General features: G+C 56.5%; 1 protein-coding gene across 1 annotated transcript in view; it reads left to right on the top strand.

Annotated features, from left to right (window-relative positions):
* Nucleotides 1-329: 329 nt before the first annotated feature.
* Nucleotides 330-11944, top strand: part of GLP1R (glucagon like peptide 1 receptor) — a 39978-nt gene continuing 28363 nt past the window's right edge. The window contains 3 exon segments of the mRNA XM_027771885.1: nt 330-417; nt 4594-4716; nt 5506-5613. Of these exon segments, the coding sequence (XP_027627686.1) occupies nt 330-417; nt 4594-4716; nt 5506-5613 (319 nt within the window).

The raw sequence follows: 11944 nt of genomic DNA, 5'->3' as shown, positions 1-11944 counted from the left end.
CCCCGGCCGCTGCACTCTGGGAAACTGTGGATAGTGTCCAGGGCCGCACCTCGGCCAGTGTGGACTTTGTTCTGAGCAGGGCTCTCTCCCGGATACCGGCCCAGGGTGGGGGCCTGGGCAGGAGCCACCAAGAAACCACATCCTGCCCTCAAATGTCTCACGCTGAGGGAACTCGGCCCGTAGGCAAATTCCTCTGCAGGTGTGAGATACGGAGATGGGGACGGGTAGAGAGACAGAGACGCAGACCTCGGGAGGAGGGTGTGGGCTGTATGAGTCCCCAAATCTGTGTACTTAGACATGACCCTGCGTGTGGCAGTCTGGGGGTCGCCATGTGTACATCTCAACCTGTGACTGTGTGTCCACCAGGGTCTCCGTATGTGAGCGTGACATCTTGGTGTCACATCTGGGTGTGTGCTGGTAGGTGTCCGTGTGGAGGAGAGATAGCATGCTTGCAACAGAGGGTCTCTGTGGCTGTCCCTTGTGTATGTGTGTGACAGTGTCTCTAGTCGAGCAGTCGAGAGGGTGTGTGTGTGGGAGACGGTGCTCGGTGTGTCTGTGTGTTCCTGCAGGTGTCATCATGTCACTACTCGGTGTGTCCTTGGGGGCAGGTGTGATGATGTGACAGTGCAGGTCTGGGGCAGGGTCTGAGCCCATGCGAATGTGCGTTTTCCAGCTTCCCCAGCTCTGCCTCTCTATTCAGATAGTGAAGCCTTAAGGGAAATACATGGGGTCATCAGGGGCCTGGCAGCCCCTCCAGGGCACGGTGATGCAAGGCGTGGTCCTGGGAGGCGACAGAGAGGAAGGAGGTGGGGAGTGCCAGGAGGAGATGCCAGGCCAGACCTAGTTAGGGGCCCCCAGAGCCACTTGTGTACCTTCTGAGAGACTCTCCCCCACGTCTCCTCCCTCAGTGACCCTGAGAGTCAGAGGTCTCTCCTCCTTTCTCTCAGCCAGAACAGTTCTGTGAAAGGAAAGAACCTGTGACCAGCAGACCGCATAATGCTTATGTTGCTGGACTCCCACATGGCCGACTGCAGTTCGAGTCCCAGACCCAGTGGCTTGAAACTCACACCCGATGCATGTGTGTATGCCCAAAATCCTGAGAGTGGAAGAGAAGGGACTGTGGTGTCACCATACCCCCTCGGGGGTGATTTCTCGCTTTCTGACTCTCTGGCGAGTGCATGCGCCCTATAGCAAAAATCTCTCTCTCTAAAAAAGAAGAGAACCTGGTCCTTATTTGCCCTGAGAAGAGGAAGCCCTGTTGTGGTGGGCAGTCTGGACAGGAAGGGAAAGGCCGCCCCTCGAGCGCTCCCACTCCCTCCACCTCCTGCTCCTCTGCCCTTCGGCCTGCTACGTTCCCGTAGAACAGGGCTTGCGACAAGAAAAATGTCACCATTGTTATCTGCATGATGTGCCCACTTTGCAGATGTGGACACTAAGACCCCAAAAGAGAAGTGTACCCGTCAGTCCCACGTTAATAGACAGGGCTGGGACTTAAACCAAGGACTGTGGCTCTCCGTCCACTGCTCTTTCCCGCAGAGCAGGCCCGTTCCCCCTGGCATCCTCTTTCTCATCTCCTGTGTCCTCCAAAAAGCCCTGAAACTGCAGGATGGCCTCTCCTCGTTGTAATCTCCAACCTGGGCCTTGTCTCCGCTTGCCTTCCTCCTCGGCGATCCCATGAAGCCTGGCAAGTCCTGATTCTGAAACCAGCCAGCCGCTCTTACCCCGGCCCCTGACCCAGCCCCTATCCTGACCGGCTCTGCTGCCCCGGGACGTGCAGGGCCATCTGCCATCCTGTCATCCCACTACCCAGGCTTGGAGCAGGATGGAATGGGGAGGAGGCAGGGGCAGGGGCGGGGCCTTGACTTTGGTCCCCAGCCTCCTCCCACCTTCACTTCTTCATCCCTGTGGCTGTGACTAGAACCACAATGGAAGCAGGATGATTGGTCCTTGGGCAGGAAAGTGTATTACTTCCCCCTGCTGGGGGTTTGTGTTCCTAGGGGTGGGGGCGGGGTGGGGCCTCGATTCCCAGGGAGCCAGGCCACCCTCTTCCAATCGGCCCTCTCCCCTAAATGGCAAAACAGTCAGCATTTTCCAGGTGCCAGTGGCCCTTCTAAGCACGAACTCAAGCCACGCCACGGTTCTGTGGGGTCGGGAGGAACTGCTGGTGTTCCCGTTTTGCGTGTGTAAGTTCAGACTAGAAGTTAATACTCTTGCACAAGATCACTAGCCACATTTATGGGGGAGCCAGCATTAAGCCCAGATCTGTTCACCCTTCCCTGTGTTACCTGGCACCTGGCCTCTGTGCCACTGCATGGCCCCCAGCCTCACTGACCGGCCTTCACCTATCATCTGTACCAGGGAGCCCCGTCCTTGGGGAGCCTGGTCCGAGGGAAGACATGGTCCCATCCTCAGGGAGCCCGGGGAGACGCAGCCCTTCCTTTGGGGAGCCTGGTCTGAGGGGAGGCACAGCCTTCCTTGGGGAGCCTGGTCTGAGGGGAGACATGGCCCTGTCCTTGGGGAGATGCAGCCTCATCCTTGGGGAGCCCGGTCTGTGGGGAGATGCAGCCTTGTCCTCAGGAAGCGTGGGCTGAAGACAGTGTTGTGCCCATAGCTGTGCTCAGAGCAGTGACAGGGCTCCCTCTGTACGATACTCCCTGCTGGGTGGCCCAGGCTGGCCTTCACGCTGTGTCCTAGCCTCTCACCCTCCCTCTCCCAGCCTGGAGACGGCCAGCGTCCACGGCGTCTTGCCCTCGCTCCCTGCCCAGACTCACCTTCTGTCCCAGTTCCCAGCGCTGACCTTGTCTCCTGCCGGCGTTCCTCCCAGAAACAGAAACCCAGGGCCACTGCTCCCTGCCTCTCTGCTGGCCACCGCCCACAGGTGCTGCCCTCAGGACAGGGAGGAAGAGACCTCCCCGCGGGGGAGAGGAGAGGGAGAAGGAAAAGTGGGTGGGGTGACCTGCCAGGACTTCGGGAGAACGACCACTTCCTCAGCTGTGGCTAGCGTCACCACACTCCCTCTGCTGTAGTGGTGTTCAACTTCTTGTTCCTTTTTTCCCCTCCAGTTTTATTATAGTGTGCTTGTGCTCACCAGAAATCACTTTCTTTCCTACACCAGGGAGATGGCCATGCCATAATCCCTTCTCCATTCTCCTTGGGATTTGGGGCATGCATGAACACATGCCCAGTGTGATTTTAAAGCCTCTGGGTCCAGGACTTGAACCTCATAGTCAGCCGTGTGGGATCCAGCCACCTGCACCACCATACCACCTGCTGGCCTATCTTGTTCTTTTTTTTTTTAATTTTCTTCCCACACGAATACACTTGGCCTTTGCCCTCAGAAGAGCTCTGTCCTCTTGGGTAGCCCCCCTGCAGCCTCAGCACATATTCCGAAGATGTTACTGGGGTCCTGGACTTGGCCACTTTCCGGGGCTTCCTATGGCGCTGTGAGCGGACGCAGCCCATGTGTCACCCAGCGGGAAGTGTCTTAGAAACCAGGACCCGGCCTAGACCAGGGCAGGATTCCCAGAACCCGGACAGAGCATGTGCTTAGGTACACTGTGAGTCAAGGGTGGGAGTTTCTTTTTGCCATTTCAAAAAGTAAAATTTTGTTTTAAATTATGTATAGGCTCTTTATACAAGGGGCTCTCTGGTCATTCCAGCATCTGTTGCCTCTAAATGAGATAAAATTATAATCTTTAAGGCTGTTCAGGAAAAAGTGAAGAAATGGAAAGGAACCACAGCCCCAAGGTCTACCCCAAGGATGTGCGTGAAGACACTCAGAAGGGACTGGTCTCAGTGGGGTGGGTTTGTTTGGGTCTGTGTGCTAAAAGCCACTTCTCTTCCTGATCTGAAACTGGGGTTTACATCCCCCTGCTCACAGGGAGGTGGAGCCCTCTGGTGGTAGGCGTGACTTCAGTGTTCTGGAACCTTCTGACCCTTCACTCATGTCCTCAGGACTGCTCCTTCTCCTGGCCGATAGAAGCCCGGCTGAGTATTTGGCTTGTGTTGTTGTGTTATTGGGGACACCAGGGGTCGCGTCACCCTCCTAGGTAAATGACTGCATTTTGCTGGAGGAATTTGAGTGGTGGGCACCTGGCTTTGAAGCACTGAGTGTCCCCATGCCCTCCAATGGGGGGCCCTGGGTCCAAGCCTTGCTCTGCTTCCTGGGTGCTGTGTACCTTTGACTGAGTCCGTCTCCCACCCTGGGCTGTGGGTCCTCTTCTAGAATGACTGAAAGTGTGAGAAGCCCCTGGGCAGGCCCCGGAGGAGGGAGCCCGTGGCCATAAGGAAGCCCTTCCTGGGCCTCAGGAGGTCTCCCGGGTGAGGTCAGATGAGGCGGTGAACGAGCACACACTCTCCCCTCCTCCTTCACCACCAGGCCCCCCAAAGCACGAGTTCAGCAGACGTTTGTGGGGGGCTCACGGCACATCGAGTGAGTACCGGTATCCGGAGCCCTTACGTGGCAGCGACTTGGTCTCTCCCCGGCAGAGGAGGTCAAAGCCTGGCGGCGTTTGGGGCTCGAAGAGGCCCTATAAAACAAGAGCCTTGTACGTAGGGGTGAGGGGATAGGAGCGGGGCTGGCTGGACCCACAGGGCCCCCTCCTCCTTCCCTCTCCCAGGGTGCCACCGTGTCCCTCTTGGAGACAGTGCAGAAATGGCGAGAGTACCGCCGCCAGTGCCAGCACTTCCTGACTGAGGCTCCGCCCCCGGCCACAGGTGAGTCCAGGTGGGGCCCTCGGCTCAGCGCCTGCCCAGCAGACTCCCAGAGGCTGTAATGAATCCCAGGTCCATGGCGGGGAGGCCTGTGCCTCTAAGAGCGGTCAGACCTTCCCTGGGCCTCTGTCTCTTTGTCCAGGCTGTTCCCTGCCTGAGCCCTCCACCCCTGCCATGGCTTCTCAGGTTTCCCCAAGCCCAGCTCAGTTGCTCCAAGGAATCTCTGTCGACTCTGGGCCCCGGCCCATTCGACTGTGTCCTCCTGAGCACCTTCCAGCCTGTGCGTGGTAGGAAGGCCCAACGAACATACGTGCAGGAGTGCATGCTTCAGGGAGTTTGTGGGGTGGTTTCGGAGCCAGATGGGCCTGGGTTCAATTCTCTACTCTGGATTTATAACGCGGTGACTGGAGAAAGGTTGTCTCAGCCCCACGAGCTGCCATTTCCCTCAGATCTGGGAAGTGTAGTTGAAAAATAGATCCATGGGGATGTTTATTGCCCACGTAATTCATTCAGGTCTCTACAGAGCATACAGTCTCTATCCAAACGAAGCCCTAAGGGCTGGGGAATACCCCCATTTTACAGATGAGGAAATTGAGTTCCCACGACTGGTAGTGGCAAGTCCCCTTTGGCGTCTGCTGAGTGGGGAAAGCGCTTAGCATCTAGTAAGTGCCCCGCTGAGGTCAGTGGAGTGCAGCTTCCACCTTGGGAAGGGGAGGTGGGGAGGGTAGGGGCAGGGGCAAGGCCATGGCCAGGCACAGGCAGGGAGGTGCTGAGACTCCTCCCGCGCCCCAGGCCTGTTCTGCAACCGGACCTTTGACGACTATGCCTGCTGGCCGGATGGACAGCCGGGCTCCTTCGTGAACGTCAGCTGCCCCTGGTACCTGCCCTGGGCCAGCAGTGGTAAGTCCTTCCCTCGCCTGTACCCAGGAGGCTGCGACGGGGCTGTGGGAATGCCCTGCTTTCTTTCCCCTGAAGCAGCCCTCCCCCGCCAGAGTGCCTGAGGCCTCCTAGGATGTGGTCAGCCTGCTTTCCTGGGTGAGGGCAGGGGCGGGCTTCAGGGTAGCCTGAGCCATGGCCGCCATGCTGGCAGGAGTTGGGGGGTGGGGAAGTGCGGGGTCTGACTTAAGAGAAAGATGTGGCAGGGAAGGAGTAGGAGGGAACAGATCCTGGGGAGAGGGGAGGGCAGGGCACAGGGAGGTCGTTACTCAGGGATATATGTGGGTGGGGTGGGGGGCAAGCACATGTATGCGTGTGCATGTGTACGTATGTATGATATGAGTTTGTACTGGGATGTCAAAAAAGTCATGACGTATTTTTATGTTTTTCTATGAAAAATGTGTCAGGACTCTTCCAGCAACCCAATAGATGGCCCATATCTGGCAGTGACACCAGCCACCTCCTAGGAGCGGTGATCAGGGCGTTGGTGGGGGTCCCCAGCCCTTCCCAGCTCACCGCACCCTGCAGAGAACACCCTGAACTGAGACAAGCGTGGTGGGTAGGTGGGAGAATCAGCAAGGCCCAGAGACCTGCAGAGGCTAAAGGAGGACTCCTGACCGGAGGGACAATCAATGTGCTCCTCACCCCTCCCCTCTTATACCTCCCAGGGGATAACGGAGGACAAGCTCTCTTGCCACAGAGAGTTCACAGTCTCCATAAGGGGAGAAAAGACACTTCTTAAAATAGGAATAGCTGGGACTAGCAGTTAGCATAATGGCTATGTCGCTGGACTCCCATGTGATCGACCGCGGTTCGCGTCCTGGTGGCTTAAAACTCATGCTGGGCGTGTGTGCGTGCGTGCCCAAGATCCCGAGAGGAGAAAGGAAGAGAAGGGATTGCAGTGTGGCCATCCCCCCTGGGGAGTGATTTCTTGCTTTCTGTCTCTGTCTCTCTCTGTCTGGCAAGCGCACGCGCCCTATAACAAAAACCTCTCCAAAAAAAAAAAAAAAAAGGAATAGCTAACACTTGTTGAACACTTACTAGGTGCAAAGTTCTTTCCTAAAAGCAGGGTGTTCACTTAATCTGTACAACTGGACATGTTTATGCCTTTCGTAAAGATGAGGAAACTGAGGCCCCAGAAGGTTGAAGTCACCTGTTCGAAATGATATCATAAGTGGCAGAGCCAGGACTTGAACCCAGTTTGTGCTCTTACCATTGTGCTTTTTTTAAAAAAATTTTAATTTAATTAATTTATTTATTTTGAGATTTTCTCTATAGGGTGCGTGCACTTGCCAGACAGACAGAGAGAGAGAGAGACATAGAGACAGAAAGCGAGAAATCACCCACCAGGGGGGATGGTCACGCCACAATCCCTTCTCCTCCATTCTCCTCTCTGGATCTTGGGCACGCACGCACATGCGCCCAGCGTGAGTTGTAAGCCACCGGGTCCAGGATGTGAACCGCGGTCGACTACGTGGGAATCCAGCGACATAGCCATTACGCTAACTGCTGGTTCCCTTACCATTGTGCTTTGAAGGGGCCTCTAATCAAGCAAAAATGGGCCTTTACACAAGTGTGAGCATGAGGTCATGTTTTGGGGAAGGCAGAGGTTCTTCCTGGAGGGAGCAGTCCCTCCAGAAACGCTGTAATGGTTACATCACTGGACTCTCACGTGGCTGACTGTGGTTCACGTCCTGGACCCGGTACTTTGAAACTCACGCCAGCACGTGTGCATGCGTACCCAAAATCCCAAGAGGAGAATCCCCCCTAGGGGGCAATTTCTCACTTTCTGTCTCTCTAGCAAAAATCTCTTTTAAAAAAGAGAGCTGACTGGCTGAACCCCATCTGAGCGTCCCCTCAGCACATGGAAGCAGCTTGGATGGAGCCCAGGCAGGTCTCCTGTGGAGGCTCTTCTCCACCATCGTGCATGAGGGAGAGCCTGGGTCTGGGTGGGACACGGAGCTGGCCGGCGGCCCTCACAGCTCTGGGCCGTGGCCTGTTGCAAGCAGTGCGCATACGTACACTCATGTAAACCGAGCGACAACCCCTGAGGCAAGCGCTCTGATTCCAGATGACGAAACTGAGGCACAGGTGTGCTAAGTGGCTTTTCAAGGCTCACACAGCTAGTAAGTGGCAGACCTGGGGACCAGTCTGAGAGTCAGCCTGTCTGATGGCTACCCCAGGCTTGCTTGGGGAGGTGTGTACCTGGCGCTCTGCCCTGGAGACAGGTGAGTGGCCTGGACAGCGTCTGCTGACTGGACACACCCTTGGCAGCAGCCGCGTTCTGCCTACACCGCCTGCTTCTCTGTGAGCTCTGCCGTCTGATGGCTCTGCTTCAGATGGTGTGTCTGGCTGTGCAAGCGGCAGCTAGTTCCAGACTTCTCTGTGCTTGCTTTGCTCACCTGGAAGGTGGGCTAGAGCCAAGTGAGCAGGTGTGGAGAGGTTCGCAGGTCCTTGAAAAATGGTAGCTGTTCATTTTTTCCACCCGTGCTACCTACCTCCCCCACCTCCCCAAGCATACGTGCTTTCTCTGCCTCCCAAAGGCGAGCCTGGGTTGGGCCTCTAGACCCCGGGGAGCCGGGCTCAGGACAGGGCCCATGGCTCAGCGCTAAGCCGCCCCCAGCTCTGCCTGCCGCTGGCGGCTCCATCCATCACCTTTAATTTTATTTGAGCAGGAAATAGGTCCTGGTGGTGCCCGTTTATGAGCGAACACGCTTTTATTGCTTTCTCCATGAAGATAACGGCCCCTGCACAGGCCCCCTGCCAGTTCCCCCCCACACACACTTGCCAGGCTAATTTACTCCTTTTTTGACACTTGGAATTGCCGACTCTGCCTCCCTCCTCCCTCTCTCTGAGTTAGGGACCCGCAGGGACACCCACCGCGGGGCCCCCGCAGTGCAGTCGCCCTCTCTGGCCTGTCCTGGACTTCCCTTGGCAGAGGCCGGCACCTGGGGCTCCCCGACCCCCCCAGCCAGGGCATGTGGGAGCAGGAAGGCCAGTTTGGGAGCTTTCTTGGGCCAGTGAAAGTGGTGGATGGGGACTGGGAGAAGGACAGGCATTGTCTCAGGCAGGAGCCCAGCACAGAACACCCCGGGAACTGGAGGTGGATTTCATGGCAGAGCCCCTACAGAGACCAGGCAGGGTTAAGGGGCCCGGGGGGTACCCAAAGCACCTCAGACTACCGCGGTGGAAAGCTTAGAGCCCTTACACATGAGAAGTGAGAGGGCAGGGATGGGGCTGGGGCCCGGTTCCCGTGACAGCTGGAATCATGATGGAGGGGTTACCCAAAAGGTGGGGAGAGCCACTGCCAAAGTCTCTGAGTCCAGGGGGGGAGGGAGCAGAGGGAAACGCCCCAGCCCCTCTGTGTTCTACCGGCACAACCCCCCCATTGCCAGGCCCAGAAGAGGGCAGGGGGCCAGTGAAACTGTCCTGGGAGGGAGCCTTCTGGGGTGCAGAAGAGTGGGTGACTTCAGAAAGAATCATTGGGTCGTCGGAAAAGTCATGACACATGTTTGCATAGAAAACCATGAAAAAACACATCATGACATTTCTGATGACCTGATACATTCAGAACAATGACAGGACCCTGAGCAGGAGGTAGGGCTGCCCCTGAGACCTCAGGGATGTGTCAGTTCCTGTGTGTACTGGGGAGGAGGGGTGACCCCACACACACAGCAGGGCTGAAGGAGCTGGCTTGGTGGCCGAGGCCATGGTGGCGAGAGTGGTCAAAGTCATCTTCTGCGGGGTGTGTGGCATCATGAAGGCTTCCAGGGACAGGTGACGTTGGGGCCAGGCCTGCAAGAACAGGTGGATGCAGAGGCAGGGAGGAGGGTGGACATGGGGCAGGCTCCAGCCTCAGAGCTGCACAGTGTCCCAGGGGAGCCAGACAAACCCTTGGTTTCTGACCCCGTTATTTAGGAACTGGGGACTCAGGTTCACACAGAGGGGGAGGCGGATGAGTCAAGGAAGGAAGGTGGTCAAAGGAAAGGCCTGGTGCAAACAACCGTGTGAGGAGCGGGTGGCCTCAGAGCCCTGAGGGCCCTTTAATATCCCCAGGTACCCGCGAACTGCTTATCTGCTCCTTGCAAATCCTGCCAGCCTCATTAGCTGTACCCCTCCTGATCTACCTGTGTGTTAGCTTAGTTCTAATTATATGGGAGTCATAAAATGCTTTTAAAATAACCAACTCACAATTCTTGGAAACTCTGACAGGTGCCTCCCAAGCAGTGTCAAACCCAGGAGCCTTTTTAGGGGGGGGGAGAGGTTTTGTTTGTTTGTTTGTTTGTTTGTTTTTGCTATAGGGCGTGTGCACTCTCAAGAAAGACAAAGAGACAGAAAGTGAATAATCAACCCCCAGGGGAGATGGCCACACCACAGTCCCTTCTCCTTCATTCTCCTCTCGGGATCTTGGGCACACACGCACACACGCCCGGCATAAGTTTAAGCCACTGGGGCCGGGACTCGAACTGTGGTCTACTACATGGGAGTCCAGCGACATAGCCATTATGCCAACTACTGGTCCTGAGCCCAGGAGCTTTTACGGCAGGCTGAAGTTGCCAAGGTTTGACCGAGGCCCAGGCTTGGTCCCAGGAGAGTCCTCGGGGCTCCCCTTTGAGGAATTGGGTGGGGGAAGCAGGCAATTTTCCACTGAGACAATGATTTTTTTTTTGTTGTTGTTGGAGAGGTTTTTGCTATAGGGTGCATGGGCTCGCCAGAAAGACAGAGAGAGACAGAGAGACAGAAAGCGAGAAATCACCCCCCAGGGGGGATGGCCACGCTGCAATCCCTTCTCCTCCATTCTCCTCAGGGGACCCTGGGCATGCATGCACGTGCGCTGGCGTGAGTTTAAGCCACTGGGTCCAGGACTTAAGCCACGGTTGACTACATGGGAGTCCAGCGACATAGCCACTACGCCACTGCTGGTCCCAAGATGATGATTGTTTTTAAAGTCTATTTATTTATTTGTTTCTTCTTTAAGCAAGAGAGACAGAGGAGACAGAATGATAAAGAGAGAGAGAGACATCACCCCAGCTCCAGATCACGGGCTCCTGCTTGCCCAGTGTGCTCAGAGAGGTCTCCAGACACAGACATGAAACCTTCCCCTGGGGATTGGCCTCACAGAGCACCGTGTTTTATAGCTATGCCACTATCTGGCCCACGAAGACCTACTGTGTACCAGTCACTTCCCACGGGAAGCCATTATGGTTCCCATTTTACAGATGAGGCAGAACCAGGATTTGAACTTGCATCTGTGTTCAGAGCCTGAACTTCTTCTCAAAGGCATGATGCTGCGCGTGTTTACCCTTCACCCCACCCTGAGCTGATGGCTTCATTTGAGCCTCATTCCACCACGCCGTGGAGGGCCGTGGCTGGCCTCTGAATCTCAGTGTCCCCATCTGTAAGATGGGGCCCTAGAGTCCTTACGGGCCGCCCACGTTGCCAGGGTGCAGGAGCTAATCGATTCACGAGCAGCTCTCCACAGCCCTGAGTGGCTGCACCCACGTGGAAGGGCGGCTGTCAGCCTGATTACAGACGCAGCAGCGGTTTCCGGGAGGGGAAGTGTTTAATTGGGGGTTTTATTTCCAGCACCAGGGTCTGACTTAATGAAACATCCCTGGGCCTCCTGGCACGTTGCACCCGGCTGCCTCCCTGTGTTGACAAGACCTGAGCCAAGGCCCTGGCTGTGATTCCCCAGCTCCTCCCAGGCCAGATAAAGCTGGGCTGATAAGCTGGGTTCTGGCTGGACACAGCCCACCTCCAGCCAAGATGGGTGTCTGGGGACCATGGCCCAGCCAGGAACCAGCCCTGGCTTTTAATATTTGATACTAATGAAGGATCATTGACAGAAGCTCTTGTGCGGGCTCCCTCGCAGGGACACAGTGATCCCTCGACTCTGTGCCAGTAGCATCCACATGTGTGTACACACCATCACCAGGCCACCCTGGTCAGAGAGCCCGGGAACGGTGCAGGCCACCTCAGGTGCTCACTGACAAGGGGACCTGCAGGCAGGGGACTGAATGCCGGAAATCCAAGCCCTGAGGGAGGGCAGAGAAATGGCACATGGCCATTGTTGACTGTTGGCAGCGAGTTTGGCCACCAGCATTTGGCTGTGGAGGGGAATGCCAATCCTGGCTGCGGCCTCCTAGCTGGATGATCCTGGGCAAGTCCCTTGGCTTCTCAGAGACTGTTTCTTCATCTGTCTGATGGGCTTAGCTAGGCCTGCCTCGTAAGGTGGTCGTGATGTTGGATGGTGTCAGGCCGACAGTAGGTGTTCAGGGAAGGAACCTGCCCCTGG

This window comes from Tupaia chinensis, unplaced genomic scaffold (genome assembly GCF_000334495.1).
Source record: "Tupaia chinensis unplaced genomic scaffold, TupChi_1.0 Scaffold000238_1, whole genome shotgun sequence".
Classification (NCBI taxonomy): Eukaryota; Metazoa; Chordata; class Mammalia; order Scandentia; family Tupaiidae; genus Tupaia; species Tupaia belangeri.
Note: the sequence above shows the minus strand (reverse complement) of the source record. Positions and strands in the feature narration are given on the sequence as shown.